The sequence below is a fragment of the Carassius carassius genome, chromosome 31, assembly GCF_963082965.1.
Source record: "Carassius carassius chromosome 31, fCarCar2.1, whole genome shotgun sequence".
In the NCBI taxonomy this organism is placed as follows: Eukaryota; Metazoa; Chordata; class Actinopteri; order Cypriniformes; family Cyprinidae; genus Carassius; species Carassius carassius.
In genome coordinates this window covers 22421138-22437711 of record NC_081785.1, presented here as the reverse complement: position 1 = coordinate 22437711, position 16574 = coordinate 22421138, and the positions used below count along the sequence as shown (strand labels likewise).

The 16574-nt window shown below is 39.3% G+C and overlaps 2 protein-coding genes across 7 annotated transcripts in view; one reads left to right on the top strand and one right to left on the bottom strand.

Annotated features, from left to right (window-relative positions):
* Nucleotides 1–2084: 2084 nt before the first annotated feature.
* LOC132111792 (coiled-coil domain-containing protein 177-like) lies at nucleotides 2085–5917 on the bottom strand. Its single transcript, XM_059519392.1, has 2 exons — nucleotides 5732–5917; nucleotides 2085–4812 (listed from the first exon to the last, which is right to left on the bottom strand). Exon 2 carries the CDS (start codon nucleotides 4804–4806, stop codon nucleotides 2308–2310), a length of 2499 nt encoding a protein of 832 aa, XP_059375375.1. The 5' UTR covers nucleotides 4807–4812; nucleotides 5732–5917; the 3' UTR covers nucleotides 2085–2307.
* A 5961-nt stretch (nucleotides 5918–11878) lies between these two features.
* The window catches only part of LOC132111790 (SPARC-related modular calcium-binding protein 1-like), a 57269-nt gene continuing 52573 nt past the window's right edge, over nucleotides 11879–16574 (top strand). For all 6 annotated transcript variants that reach the window (XM_059519387.1, XM_059519385.1, XM_059519389.1 and 3 more), the window contains exon 1: nucleotides 11879–12218. In XM_059519387.1, the coding sequence (XP_059375370.1) occupies nucleotides 12117–12218 (102 nt within the window). In that variant the 5' untranslated portion in view covers nucleotides 11879–12116. The remainder of the gene's footprint in view (nucleotides 12219–16574) is intronic.

Below are 16574 nucleotides of genomic sequence, written 5' to 3'. Positions count from 1 at the left end.
TTTCAAGTAAAGCATCACCCTGCATTTCATTTTTTATAAACTAGATATGAAACATCTGTAGCATACAGAAAACATTTTCATTGCAATTAAAAAAAAAAAGTATAACAATTTGATGAGATATACTTTTACACTTAAAACAAAAGAAAGAATAAAATGTTTTAACAAAACAATCTGTTTTTATTAATCTGTAATTAGCCCAAAAAAGCTTTATGAAAAAAGCATTCAGATTCCTTTTTTTTTTCATGAAACTGAGATTATTAGCTTGGTTCCTTTTTAACACGATTCTGCTTCTATTTAAAAAGCCCTCAAGTTTAACCCATGATGCAATATGAAATTGTTCAAATTAAATTGTTTCTTTGGGCTTTTTATGATATTAAAAGTGGTGTTGATATGCCATCTGGATATGCTGCAATTAAAATGGCTTTAGTGTTTATTAAACCTTCCAATTACGTCATGCCTAGCTGAGTCACTGCCAGAAAGGGAATAAGGATCTGTGATCAAAGTGAAATTTGCAGTCTCTTGCAGTCTCTTATTTTTACTGAATCAGGTCACAGATGCCAACATCATCATCTTCTCCACTCCCAAACCTGCATCAGGAGAGACAAACCAGATAACAGACAGTTATTGCGAAGAAACTTAGCTTTTCACTCTGTTATATAAAACAACTAATAATTAAGCTGCACTATCAGACTTGCTTGCATAACAAATTTGAATATATAAATGTGTTGTGCAGTTATCATGCAATAATCATCTAAAAAGCCTGTATGCAGAGGCACTGAAAAATGTGTTAGCCCTAAAAACAGTTGTTGACTGCTATAAAGTACAAAAAAAAGCCTGTGACAGATGGCTGCTGTGACAAGCATCAGTGTGGGTTAAGCTCTCATAGGAACTGAAATGCCTATAGAGGTGCTTTTCTCACAGATATCGATGTGAGTTCTTCTCCAACCCTTTCCTCTAGATATGTACCATGATGACATAGCATTTCTAGTACAATGGGAGTTTAATGACTAGCACCCTGTTTCATATATGTTATATTTCTATGCCTACTCATGGTTAAACCATAAATACCAAAGTTTTATGTAATATGAACATTCGTATTGGCTTCAATGCTCTCATTTTCATCACACAGGCGTTATTTTTAATATGGATAATGGACATTCAGTAACCAATAATGTTCAGGCAATGTTCAAAATAGCAAGATGTACTACTGGTCTTACTATTTCTGCAGTATATAGCTAGTATGTGTTCTGTCCATAGTATGCTAATTTTCTGTATGTCCTGCAACCAAAATGTGCATTATACAAAAAAAGCATACCGGAACACTGTATCCCACAATCCAATGCACTCCACTTTCTGCATTTGAGTCATTGTTTTATTGGACTCAAAGCTAAATTAAAAATGCAATTTAATCATATTTATTTCCTTAATCGTAGTGACATGCTGCGATGAGGTAATGTCATGTTACAATAATGAAGCCTGGTTAGTTGAATTCAGTGGTCATATATTTCTGAATAATGAGCACTGATGTTTAGTTTATACTGCACAGTAAGAAGTAAGCTAGTATTCCATTCTGAACATGCCGTATGAGAAGTAGAATACCAAAAATGAAGCTTGTGAGAAAAGAAAATAAGCACACCTGAAGCAATGCAGGGGATGTCAGTATGGATTTAAGCACTGATTGGTCTGTTGCTGACCAAAGACTCCTGTGCTTCTTCAGCAGTTAGGCTGTGCTGACATCATTCTTTGTCATGTCCCGACTCTAGGATGTAATGCTCAGTCAGCATTCAGAGTTTGGTATACACACAGTCAAGTCATGGCTCACTCTCCTATGGCCAAGATTCCTAAAAGAAGAGTCTCCCTCAAAAGATTTGCTCTGGGAGAAACATCCCATCCCATCCCCTTTTCTTTTTCTAAGGAATAAAGCTACCCTTAGAAAGAAGCCATCACTGCTACCATAGTGCCAAACTTCCTTGTAAACAATGAACTCGTTATATGCAGTTCTCAAAGCAACATGGCTGCCAAGTTACAAAAAACAATCATGCCCCGACATATAATCATACACACATAAGCACAAAGTTCTTAGATTCAAATTTTAAATATATAAATACAGAAAAATATTTATTTAAATTACATGATGAAAATGATCCAGCATCAGGAATAAATGAATCTTTAAATACAACACTTAAGGGCACGACCATCAATATTGTTGCTGTAGTTTGGCAATGAGGCTAGCATGTAGGCTCAAGCACAACTTATTTCTAGACAGATGTGCATGGAAAGAGTAAATAAGTTGCACAGTTGAAGTGCTCACTTCTCAACTAAATTTGCTTTCAACTGAGCCTCCAGGGCCATCTTGTCGAAGGTGCGCATGTTTGTCTCTTCACGAACACGATCGCGCACGTGGAAAGATGCACGTGCCACGGATCGAGCACTTTCCAAAACTGCACGTTTTTCTCTAAAAATCTGTTCACTTTTTTCCAGTTTGCGCTCAATGGACTGCAACAGTTCTAGGCGACGCTTTTTCTCCTCCTCCTCTACGCGTTGACGATTAAGCCTTTGGAGTCGATTTTTTTCCTGCCTGCTTTGAACCACACGTTGGGCCTTTTCCCGCGCCCTCTCTTCAGCTATTTGAGTGGCTTGTTGTGCACGTCTTTCAGCCTCCCTAGCCCTTGCCTCCATCTGTTCCTTCTGCTGTTGCTCACGTAGTTCAGCGGCCCGTCTTGCTTTCTGGATCTGCTTCTCTTCTCGCTTAGCTTTCTCCTTTAACTCTTGCCCACGTTTTTCTTGTATTTGCTCATAGTTTTCCAAAGACCTACTTAGCTTCTCTTCAGCTATTCTCCGTGCTTCTTCACGCTCGTCCGCTTCTCTGCGTGCAATCTCTTGGATAAGAGCTGCATGGCGCCTCTTCTCGGCACGGTTGAGTCCACGACGCTCCTCTTGAATTTGGTGCTCTCGCTCCTGTCGCTTCAGCTCAGCGATGGTCAGTTTCTCCTTGAGGAGCAGTTTCTCTTGCTCAAGAATAGCAACACGCTCCTCCTCGATAGATTTAAGGTTCTGTTCTTGTAATGCCTTCTTGTGTTTCTCCTCACGAGCAGTCTGTTGCAGTTTCTGCAACCGGCTGCGTTCTTGTTGCTCAGCCAGTTCCTTCCAACGCTCCTCACTTTCCAATGCTTGGCGAAGTTTCGCCTCTGCCACATCACGCTCCTGCTGGTTAAGCCAGCGCTGCCGGGTAGAAACCTGTGACTGCCAGGCACGCTGGCACTGCTGCACAGCCCTCTGTTTCTCCCTTTCTTCACGTCCCCTTCGGAGCTCCTCTAGTCTGCGCTCACTGTCCCATTGCAGGTGTGCTACGTAGCGTGTCTGGCTCATTATGTCCTCCTCTTGGTACCTGGCTAGCATTAGTGCAGCAATCTTTCTGTCTCGTTCTGGGACAGCTTTAAGTCCTCGTCGTTTCACCTCTTTCACAATGCGCTCGACTTTTTGCATAGTCTGTGGAGAGTGGCTAAGATCTCCCAAGCTCAAACTGCGACCCATCAGGGAGTTAAAGGTAGCTAAAGTCCGGGCATGAGGGCTTGATGTCTTAGCCCAGTGATCTCTTGCCCCTTCCCAGCTATAGGATGAGGAAGCAGATTCAGAGGAGGTACATGTGGTAGTTGTGGTGTTTGTTGTTGAAGCAGTAGAGGAACAAAACGTGTCACGTCTGCGTTGCAAAGACTCCAATGAGTGGCTTCTGCATCTAGCCTTTGATTTAGAGAAGATGTTCCCATTGTGCTGTGCAAACGTACTTGTGATGCCATTGGCAGGACTTTGGACAGCAGATTTTGACACTATTGGGGCAAGTGAAGTTGGTGTCCTTGGAAAGGAGGAAGGTTTTGTTACTGATCTGGGGAAAGTATTTGGAGCCTTTGTATGGGCGCTGGAGGGTTTTTTTGAGCCCTGACCTCCTGGAGCTGACTGAATCGATCGTTGGATTATTGAAGGTTTTGGACCTTGAGGTTTTTCCCCAGATTCTGCTTCAATGGACTTTTTTGAACAAGTTCCTTTAGCAGTAGAAGCAGAGTTCACTGGACTGACTTTTGGAGGAGAACTGGATGTGGACACTGTAGTAACTTGTCCTGAACCTGCTGTCATGCTTTTAGGGGTAGTTGATGTAGATTGTTTTTTAGGTGCACCACTGCAAGTGGGTGTTATTTTTGGGGCTGGATTTATTAAATTATTATTGGTTTGTTGAGACAATCCAGCATTTACAGTTTCCTGTGACTTCTCTGAAGCCAGTGGACCAGCATTATTGTTTAGAGCTGCCTGCAGAATTCGCCTCTTCTCCTCTCTGATAATCCGCTCTCTCTCCTCTCTGCAGTGTCGGAGTTTAGCATGTCTATCCCGCTCATATATCTCAAACATTCCTGTGGCGACACGCATACTCCGGCCGGGTGCCTCACGGGCAAAATCAGACAGTGGACGAGGCAGAAGCTCCACAGGTTTCAGTCCACATCGTGCGCATGCCTCGAGAGAGCGAGGGCTTGTCAGTACATACCGACTGCCTTCTGCAGCTGGTGAGTCAAAATTGTAAAGGTCCAGATGTAGTTTTAGCTCTTCTGGTTGACTGTTTTGCTGCTGGCATGGTTCTTGAGAGCTCGGTACAGGTTCAGTACTGGGCTCTGTCTGTGGGCTGGAATCCACACTAATATCTTTCTCTCTATCATCACCTGGCTCAGGTAAACATGGTGCTTCAGATGCTGCAGAAGGGCTTTCAAACTGGGCCCCTCTGAATTTACTCTGGTCATCAGGTTCCAATGGGTCCACCATGGTTTACTGTATAAAACACACACACACACAAATTAATACTGCAGTGTTTCAATGACAGTGCTGGATAACCCACAAGCAGATTTGTGGAATCACAGGGATTATTATGTTCTGTCTAGAGATCAAAGCTTAAGGGTGCTATCTAAGGTTGAGGGACGTTACAAAGCTTGCACATGAATGCATATTTCTTACGCTCTGCTTCTCTATGTGATGACGGTTCCCGCCTAAGGATAATTACATAAGGTTACACATGCATTCTGGGCAATATTAAAGAACTTGTGTAGTTGCTATTTTTAGAGACTGATTCAGATGCAGTCATGCAAGTATGTAAAACCATTTCAATGTCTCATCACTCCGCATCCATCTATCCATCTATCGATATATATATATATATATATATATTTATATATATATATATATATATATATATATATATATATATATATATATATATATATATATATATATATATATATATATATATATTCTTTCTGTGTGTCTGTCTTTCTGTCTGTCTAATGCCTCTAAACCTCAATAATGCAGTTACTTAATCACAATTTTACACAATTTTATGTCTTTTTTTTTTCAAGTCAAATTATGGAATGTTTCGTTCTCTCCATATCGATGACACGACTATGTGTATCGCAAGCTTCGATTAACAACAACATTATAGGCCCCAACCAGACAACACACTGCAAGAGCCATCTGCAAGAGCCATCTAAAAACACAAATGCTCAAAACAGTCTCTCACTTCGCAGATGGTTTCCAGAGTAGATGGTTTTGATTTCGCATACAGTAAGGGGTCCCTATCAAACCCAGCGCAATAGTATCTGATGACATAAATGCGCTAGGAATCATTTGCCCATAAGAACATAAGGCACGACGATATCGCAAAAAAAAAAAAAAAAAAAAAAAAAAAAACTCTTACCGCTATCAGGTCCCACTCGTTTAAAGCATATCAGGTCATTGATATTTCCCCTCTTCGTCATCGAATTTGTTTGAGATTATGTGGTCGGTTCTCGTCTGGTTCTATCCTTCAGCAGTCAGTCTCCACCTGCTGTTTGACTCTCGCATCCTTGGCCGTGAGGCATCCGTGCTCCGCCTCCGTGTGACTGCGCTCTAAAAATATCGCACATATCCAGCCCTTTGTCCCACTGTTATGGCCATATGAACGGAGAATGAACGATTCTGCCTTGCTGTCATGATAAACATGGTAAAAAAAAGACATGCGTTAGCCTATGTTTTTTTTATCGTATATTATAGGTGTGGTTTGCACAGACCTGAAAATGATATCTAGCATACATCCTGTTTCTGCAACAGAAATAGTAATGCTAATAATATTATTACATCTAATGTAGCCTAACACTAATCAGTTATTTAAACTGAATTTTGCAAATGATCAATGGAAATTCAGGAGTGTAAATATTGGATGAAAAAAAAAAATTCTGACAGGGCTGTCTGTTCAATGTTGTAATAAGTCAAACTCTACGCTAGGGGGCGCAATATGCACAAAAATAACGCGGCTTTAAGGAAATCTGCCGTGCTTGCTTTAAATGGAGTCTCTTTATGCAGTCATGCTACTCTTAAGAAAGATGTGAATTTCATTGCATTAGGTTACTAAATATGAGATCAAATGATATCTGCAAACATCGATCAAATTTCTTCAGAACTAATTTCAAGTTTGTTTGTTTGTTTGGAAAGGAATTTTTTTTTTTTTTTTTTTTTTTTGCAGTTAGTTTCAACCAGTTCCTGGTATTTTTTTTATGTTGTTTATGAATTCATGTCTAAGTTCCCTTCTAGTTCACCTGCAACTGATGATTCATTCAAGACTATTCACATGTTTACTGAACCCAATTATGTCCAAAAGGGTCAGATTGACTTTTGTCATAATTTTGAATGGTATAGCTATCGGTTGTTTTATTGTTTAACATTTTTTTTTTAAATGTTACGAAGTGTTTTGCTTGAAAACAGTTTGCCTAAATGCCACTTGCTTAGGTAAGTTTATGCAATAGCATCCATACATTTCTAGGAGTGTCTTAACTGTATAACTCTGTACATAATCTTTGCAGGAGGTTTGCTAAGGTGTCTGAAACTACTACTTTTTCTCTTTCATGGGAAATCCACTTTTTGTACAAGGTCTGGAATGACATGTAGGTGAGGAATTAAAACAGAACTTTGTACTTTTGGGTGAACTATTCAGAAAGTAATGTCACAATGAAAGAAACCTTGACAGGCTGCTAAATTTCATGAGATTCATCCAACAATAACAAATTATTCCATTATCAGTTATGCTAAATGATATTCAAAAACAAACTCAGGATGCGTTTGGATTCCTCAAGCGTCCAGAGAGACGTTTTATAGAATAGGATTAGATAACTGGAGGGGGAGTCTGTGGTGGTGACCCACTAAACTTCTGACCCAGTGTAAGAACAGTGCGAGTTTAATTGACCCCGTAATGCGGACACCCATCAGAAAAGCTGTGAGCACTGGGTGACATCAAACAATGTGTACGATTCCTTGTCATTTGAGGGCATGAGATCTGAGGTGGGGGTGTATGGGAGATATAGTTCACTCTTCACAATAGCATGCCCCCAAAACTGTGCTGGGGGTCACAAAGAGGTGAGTTGCATGGTATAGAGATGGAGCTGGTTGGGGTTAGCTGATGGAAACATATGGAAAAGTTTCTATGCTTCAATCAAGACCCAACATTATTTTTATCTGGATTGCATTTCAGTTATGAGCACTATTGGCTGATGGAATGACATCTCCTTCATGAACCATGATGTCATGTCTAAATTATTGCTAACAAACAGTGGAATATAGAAACCTGACGTACTGGAGTGTAATGACACAGTTTTGTAGAATCCTCATGTTTAAGCTTTGGTTATTTACATGATCTAATAATCAAAGTCTAATTTCAATTCATCTGACTCAAATTTTGTTTATTGGATTTTAGAATTGGTGCACTGTGGATGGATAATCTGGCTTTGCTCAATATTATATGAAATGATACACAGTATTTGGTAAACATATGAATGTAATTATTACATTAGAGCATGATCTCTTTACTCATAGGACTTTATTCTGGATTATAAAGTAACCAAGAAACCCAAGCTGCCCACACAGAAGACTTTTTTTTATATAAAAGCGTCTGCTAAATGCATAAATTTTAATTTAAATGACAGCATTTATTTGAATTACTGTCACTTTTGATTAAATTAATGTGTCCTTGCTGAATAAAACCATTTATTTCCTTAAAAATGAAGGGTATATCATGGTAGCAGGCTAGTATTTCTTGTACTGCCTTTTATTAATTAGTAAATTACAAGAAATAAAAGTTGACATGTTACTGACATGATGTATGAAATAGAAAAAATTATATAAAATAATAAAATTAATTATTTTATAATACGTATTGCAGTTTTTATACAGCAGCTCATATTAATTGCAAGAATGCATAGAATATGTGTACTTTAAAAAAAAATTATTTATCATAACGCAACCACTTTCCCTTATGTATTCATACTATATAAATTTCAACACAAAATCATAGCCATGAAAATAAGTCCTAAAACAAAAACATGTTTTTAAAGCAAAATCTTAAAATATTTAATTAATTAATTTCATTTTATTTACCCCCCCTCCCCGTCCACCCACCCACCTGGCAGACCTGTCCTTGCAAAGACCAGGACCTTTGAATGCCCCCAGTTCACATTTCTGCCATGGTTTTGCCAACAGCAAGGGCCACGCTTTGCTGACATTTTGACAACTCTGCGCTCTCGACCCCTTGCTCCTTCCCCCTTCCTCCTTGGGGCTGGCACAGAGGGAGTTAAGGTCCCTGGGACCAAGCAGTTAATTCAATCAGGAGGGTGGTATGCTCAATTAGGCACTCATAAGGGGCCCCAACAGAGGGCAGGCAGCCCTACCCCTGAGAGCCATTAATTGTGGTTGACAGTGTGTAAAAACTCGGGTGAATAGGCGGTGCAGGTGTTGGACACACTACTAGTTGGACACTGTATCAATAGTTCTTTTCACACTCTTTCTTTCCCTTTGATCGTTCTCTTTTTCTGTGCCGCAATCACTCTTTGCTTATCAGAAGAGGTGGTTGAGCGATACACTGAGACTGATGTTGATTTCAAATATCAATTAATATTTGTGTGTGTGTTGAGAGGTATCCTTAAAAGGTGACCCCAAAGAAGGTGTTATAAAAAAAAAAAAGAAGAAAAAAAAAGTAATTGACCAGACCATCTGAACTCTTTGGCCAGGCCGGAAATCACGTGATATCTCCAGATACAGGAGCTTGTGAAAATTGCTGTCAGTAGATGTAAAAGACAAGGAATTGAACAAATGAAAGCCAGATGAGGGACTTTAAAGTGAAAGGGCTTTGCATCTGACCTCACATTCTCTGTCCATCTCTTTCCCTCATTCTTCCACGATTAGGTCAAATATGGACAAAGATATATTGAGCAATCCTCAGATCTGAAATGTCTTGTATCAGTCCATCTTGAAGACACAAACCAAGTGAATAGGAATACAAATACTTACTGTACACACACCTGTGCAATGCAATCACAAATCAGATCTCAGTTGTTTTCCACCGAGATTACACTAAGAACAAATATAGACTTCTACATCAGGTTTTTCTTCTGAGAAAAAGTCTCTTCTTTGCAGTTTCAGGACAGACTTTCCAAGAAGTCTGAGATTTCAGTACAAACTTTAGTATTTCTCATCCAATAACTAGGTATCTTAGTCATAACTATTCACATTATTTATTCAGATTGATTACACTTTATTTTAATGTGTCTTTATTACAGTGTAGTTACACATATAGTAGTTGCACAAATAAGAGTACTGAGTATTATTCATGAACTACATGTACTAACTATACAGTCAAGGATAGGGTTTGGGGTTAACTGGTTGTAATTGTGCATCATTTACTGTTACTATAGAAAGTACAAGTAACATGTTACTGTCCCCTTAAAATAACGTGTACCCATACATTTTATAATTCTATAAACTTTAAGCAATATTGCAGGTTAAGCTCAATTGACAGCATTTGTGGGATAACACACACACACACACACACACACACACACACACACACACACACACACACATATATATATATATAGTTATTTATATAATATACTTTTTATATTATATGCTTTTTCATTTTTTCTTTCTTTCTTATAATTAAGTTAATAATGTTAATATAATATTTCTCAATTCATATTGTTCAGATCCTAATAGTTTTACACTGTAACAAGGCAACTTAAAATAAAATGTAACCTTTTTATTATGTGTGTGGGAATGCACATAATATGCCACAAATGCTGTCAGCTGAGATTATTTGGTACAGAACATGATATATTCCTTTAATACGCCCTTCTTGAGAAAGAAAGAAAGAAAGCTCCACTGATAGTGTTCATTAGTTTATTTTTGACACTCAACCAAAACCATACACTTTTGAAAAAAATATATAAATAAAAATCTACAGTAAAATATTTTGTAGATTAATTAGACATCTGGTAAGGATATGTATATGCCTTGAAGAAGACAATTGCTGTCAAAGACATTAGCTGAAGGAATGGCTCAGGACTAGAGTCGAAACTTTGCCTTCTCTGAAAGCTAGTAAACCCACAATAAAGCTTGGTCCAGATGTCTAATTATAAAAGCTGTAAATGGGTTTAAGAGCAGTTAGAGCCACACAATTTAAAGTACAAAGGTATTAAGGACACGTAATGGGAAGCGGGCCTGTCATGGTTATCTTATACATCATAATAAGATAAGGGTGGGGGGAGAGAGCTCTCCTCTGTACTGATGTGTTGATTAAAGCCACTAAATGTGCATAGCCTGGCAATAATTGCGTTGGAGTCGGCGGGGTGCCCGCTGGTTTAGGCTGGCTGGTCTTGTCTACAGACACCTGCTAATTTTCTGTCGGCTTTGCTTGCTATAAACAGACTGTGAACTGCCATTGAGAATCTGTGGAAAGGGTCGGTGTGATAATTGGGCAGCACAGCCCTTTTCAGCTTGTTCGCCCTCTCATTTCTCTCTGGCCCCTGTCAAACATTTGTTTCAAGTACAGCCAAGTTACAACAGCCATCTGTGTTGGTCAACGTTTCTCCAACAACAATTTATTTTCACACGCCAGAAAGCGGCTTTGTTTGGTCCGAGGACATGGTCAAAGGAGCGGACAGGAGGAAAGTGGATACAGGACATAAAGTGATCTCGTTAACATTCCATTAGACACTCCTGTCCACCCCTTCTCGCCACCCATCCCCCCCCCCCCCCCCCCTCCCCCAGAAGAACATCACACAGTCCCGGCGTAGCAGAGACCAGCTGGCACGGTGTAGAACGCTGCGGCATAACCGAATCCCGGGGAGTGGTTCGAATGGAAACCTAACGGCACATCAATTTACACCCATCATAACCATCAATGATAGCTGTACCGCATGGAGACAGTCCTGAGCCCTGCTTGTCAGAGCTGTGCCTTTCTTCCTCTCCTTTTTCCCTTAAAATTAATTTGAAGAAAGTGTAGAGTTCAATTTTTGAGAAGAAAGTGGTTCTTTCTTTCTTTCTTTACTCTGTATCTATCTATCTGTGTATCTTACAGGGGAAATCTACACCAAATCCACCATCATGTTGACCATTTCATGAGAACATAATACACCTTCATATAACCTATTATTTAACTAAATTATTACAATCTCCTGAGCTTGCATTTGCATACACACACAAATACACACACACTTAATGGAATTGCATTTATAATAATAATAATAACATAAACCATTTAACGGCTTGTCAATTATTTACCCATAAAAAATAAATAAGTTGCAAATCGTTTAGAAGGAGAGTTGGGTTAAAGACGTAGAGCTTTGTGCGTCATTACTCTTGCGGTAACCAAGTGGGCTGATGATTAATATGAATCTGCGGAGCATTGCACCTTTGCCCCAGACCCCCACATATACACACCCCTCTCATTGGACGTCCCCTCTGTCAATCACGCCAAACAATCCCACCTCCTTACGTTTTAAACGCGTCCCAAAGTGAAAGACAAACTATTCAACCTGCAGCTTTGGATAGCACAGTACATCACACGCCGTGGAAAGAGTGCATCATTACGGTTTTCATCATGTTGTCTGCGTACTCTTTGGCATTTTGAACCCAGACACACGTAAAGAAGAAACCCTCTGAGGACGAATTTATTTGGAAACAAACTTTTGGAATTTCTTGCAACTTTGGGTCCACTTCCAATTCTTAAGTCTATCTTGTCCGTAGTCTGTCAATTGTCTACTTCAACGTCAAACAGAATGTACTGCCACAATCTGGTCTTTTTTGTATTTGTGTATTCCCACGCGCTACTGATGATGTGCCTGCCACCAGCCTCAGCGCAGAAGTCGAATGGTCCTCGGGTAAGTCCGTTCGTAACGCCGCTCTCCGCCGCATGTGTTGTGTTCAGCTGCGCACATTCACGCGTTTGTCATTCTGATAACTTCAGTGCGTCATTTATATTCTTTCGTATGAAACATTGCTTTTACTGTGTCAAAGCCAATGCATTATTATAAAACCATTCAGTGTTTGTCCATTTATGACAATCTCTTCAATACTTCAATATGCAATGCAGCAAATATATATAATAACAATGCATCCTACATGCAATGCACATACAGTATTTGTGAGTTTTACAAATATCAGTTTTAGGAAGTATTATCTAGACAAACTGGAATGCATAAACTACCCTCAGAAATTTTTTCAGCATCTTTTTGCTGCCTTATATGGTGACTAGGAATTAAAATAAACTTTAGTACATTATTTTCTGTCCTTATGTTTACACATATAATCTAGAATGCATAATAACCCAGCATCAGAGCATCTTTTAGGGATTCAGCTGAATAGTTGGGTTTTGTTTGCTGAGGCACTTTGTCAGTGAGACTTGGGTACACCCATTGACCTTTTGTCATAAATGTCTTTTGCTTCCTGTGCACCCCTCTGTGCCCATAGAAAAGAGGGCCATTGCCTTTCCAATGCAGCATTTCATATGATTTCAACAAAGACAACTGTGTGGAGTAGTTGTTTCTGCAGCTGAATCAGTTTGCAGATAATACTGAATATTACAGCTATATGATGTCTTTTAAAAAATGATCCTCTCAGAAAATGCAAATACATATCTCTGGATGTCTATAAGGGAGAAAATGTGTGTCAAGGTGATGAGCTGTTGACCTTATTATCAATAATTTAGTAGTAAAGCTTAAAGAAATTAAAATTAATGCAACTTACTTGAGTGATAAACAACACTAACCAGTCAAAGCATTAAATCTTGCTCTAGAAATCAAACTGCCGGAGCATTTATATATATATATATATATATATATATATATATATATATCCTGAGCAATTCAGACTGAAGAATGGTTTGTCAAGGTTGCCGCAGAGGTCTTGTGGTAAATGGCCATTCAGTTGTGCACTGAGACCACTGAGAGTGAAAGTAAGTACAAAACAGAAAGAGAGTAGAAGAGAGAAATTTGTGGACGCTGCTGTGGTTTTGTCATACTTGAGGTCGTAGGGGGTGGTTAGTATAAAAATCTATGATACGCACACACACATTAAGCCCCAAAACACCCCACATGTGTGTGTGCATCTCCAAAATAATTATTTGTTCTGAAAAAGTCTTTTAACAGCAAGGTAAAAAAAAAATGGGGGCTTCAGGAAATATTTTCTGAACCAGTTAATCTGCAAGGAACAAATTGGACCTCACTGAGATACATAACTATATTTTAAAAGAGTATTAAAATAAATTCTTTAGAAATTAACTGTTACTAACTCTCATCACACACAGTTATAGTGCTCTATCTATTTATTCTTAATTATGGATTTGAAATTGTGACAACAGGACCACTGTGAACAAACACTTCTCTATGGTGTCTCTGCATGATTATTAAAATAAATGAAGAACTCTTTTAATAAATTGTGCTTGCTATAAAACAAGTCTCTGGCTGCTGAGAAGACTTGAAAAGCATTCATTTTTTTCATTAAATACTTTTTTTTCCCTTTTAATGATTTTGCCCCTTGTCCATACTTATGCAGTCACTTTCTCATTTACTTGCCCTTAACACTCCCAGGCTCCCATCTACTATGATATAATATCTGCTTACTTTTTTAAATGTTTGCAGCAAATATACTGTAGTTGGTTAAAGCGCCTGTCTTGTAAACTGGGTTCAAATCCCAGCGGTGCCTTTGGTTGTCTGCTCTTGTGTCCTTGCGGAAGGTGTGCTTTTAAAAACCACCCCTTGGGTGTTTCTGAAGGATAGGACGCCATGCAAATGTGCTATTGGTGTGAGGTGCTGTGGCTTAGCTGGTCAAATCTCTTGCCATGTAAACTGGAGATCCTGGGTTTGAATCCCAGCAGTTCCTTATACCCTGTGGTTGTGCTGTTGTGCATTGGACATCTAAACCACCATATAAGGCCATTCAAATGTTGCATTTGAAATGTTGGCATTCTGCTAAGGGTGCTAGACCAACAAACACAGAGGCTAGTTGGCCACCCCAACTCAGTTGTCAAAAAACTATTTTAGGATGTGCAATGCCTGGCCGTAGGACTCTTCTCTAAATGCTTTTATTGTCTAAGTCACCCTCCTGGAGTTCAAGCATACAGCTTGGTGCCGTGGCTTAGTTGGTTAAAGTGCCTGACTTATAAAAGGCACCACCTCCGAGTGAGAGGTTTGGGGGGTTCAGAGGAGCACCAGGGCAGCAGGTGATTCCATTTGCAAACCACCCCTTAGCTAAATTTGCAGGACAGTCAATCGCCAGGAGCAGGATTGGACACTCTGTTGCTGTCCAGCCTATGGGCCGTAAGCCGTTGGTCTCACCACTAGATGTTTTCATCCACTGAGCCACCCTCCGGTTGGGTGGCATGCCAGTTGGTGCTGTGGCTTAGTGAGTTAAAGCGCCTGTCTCATAAACAGGATATCCTGGGCTCAAATCTCAGTGGTGCCATTGGCAGCCCATGTGTCCCTCAAGTGTGTGCTTTTCTGAGTGTGTGCTTTTCCCGACTGAGTTGTCACTGCACATTTTTAAGCTATCCAGCGCCTGGCCTGCGAATCATTGACCCCTTCTCTGGATGCTGTGATCCTCCCAGGCAGAGAACGAGTCAGTCTGTTGTTCGTTATCTGACTCGGCTCGGTGTTCATCTTCAGTTCTCTCTTTACAGCAGTTCAGTCAGTGTACTGTTTGAGTACATAAATTACTCCGGGATATTGGTTTGTTTGAACTCAGAGGGAGTGTCAGCCATGTTAAAAAAGTTAAAAGCTTAAATCATTTGTGGATTAATGGTTATGGGAGATGAGAACAGTTTAAAACGATTCAGTTCGATTTGGTGAACTGGTTCAAGAAGATCTGGTTACATCGAATGATTCGTTCGTGAACCAGATATCACAAACTGCTTTGTTTTGAACTCTCTCACAACAGACACGGAAGAGAAGACAATGCTGAATAAAGTCATAGTTTTTGCTATTTTTGGAGTAAAATGTATTTTCAATGCTTCAAAAAATTCTAACTGACCCTTTGATGTCACATGGACTACTTTGATGATGTTTTTCTTACCTTTCTGGACATGGACAGTAGACCGTACACACAGTTTCAATGAAGAGACTGAGATCAGAGGAGGTCTTACGGGTTTGGAACAACATAAGGGTAAGTTATTAATGACATCATTTTAATATTTGGCTGAATTAACCCTTTAAGCTGTCTAGCCTGTGAACTGTTGGCCTCACCGCTGGATGTTTTGATCCACTGAGTCGCACTCCCGGTGGGAAAGCATGCTTGTTGGTGCTGTGGCTTGGTTGATTAAAGCACCTGTCTTGTAAACCGGAGATTCTGGGTTTGAATTACAGTGGTGCCTCTCTGCCTGTGGTTGTGCTCTGTCAGCTTGTTGTTTGACTGGAGACTCTTGAGAGTGCATTTGCTCTTTTGGACCTTGCTCTTTTGGGTCTTTCCCGTGCATAGTTCAGTCCAGGGCTGCACAATATAACAACGTTAATTACGAATAGCAATATACTTAGTGAGATTTTTGAATCGCAATTACGTCCGTGATTTTTGAAACACGGGCATGCTCAAGTTTTAATAACCGTGAGGGTCTCAGATTAACAGTTCATTAATAAAAGGCTCAATCGGTCTGCATTATTAATAAGAAGAAACTCACTCACATTTGCTGAAACAGGGTGTCCTTAAAAAGTCTTAAAATGTCTTAAATCACATTTCCTAATATAAGGCATTAAAAAGTCTTAAAGTGTCATAAATTCGGATTCGATGGGTCTTAAATATTTTATGTTACATTAATGCTAAAACATCTTTAGTCTGACTGACCTACAATCATTGGCCAGACCGAATCATTTTTTCTTCCCCGCGGTAAGTTACTGTGTCATCGGAGAGAATTTCATATAGGTAATCAATTTCACAAGGAAGAGTGCCTTTTTTTTCTTAAAAAATTACCATATACAAATGTGATATAGATTTTTTTTTTCAACAGCTCAAGAAACCTCAAGATTGCCTGTTTTTGCACTATTTCGCCAACAAACATAATATGAAACAAAGCCACCGCACTATTTGCGTCTCTGAGCATCAGGAGCTGTTTTGTTCATGAATAAATCAACTATTTAAATGATTCGGTTCAATTCCAATGACTCACTTATTAACAGTGACTTGCTGCCACCTACTGGCTGTTTTTATTTCACATTTAAATCTTATTATTTTACCATTGTTTTTGTTAAAAA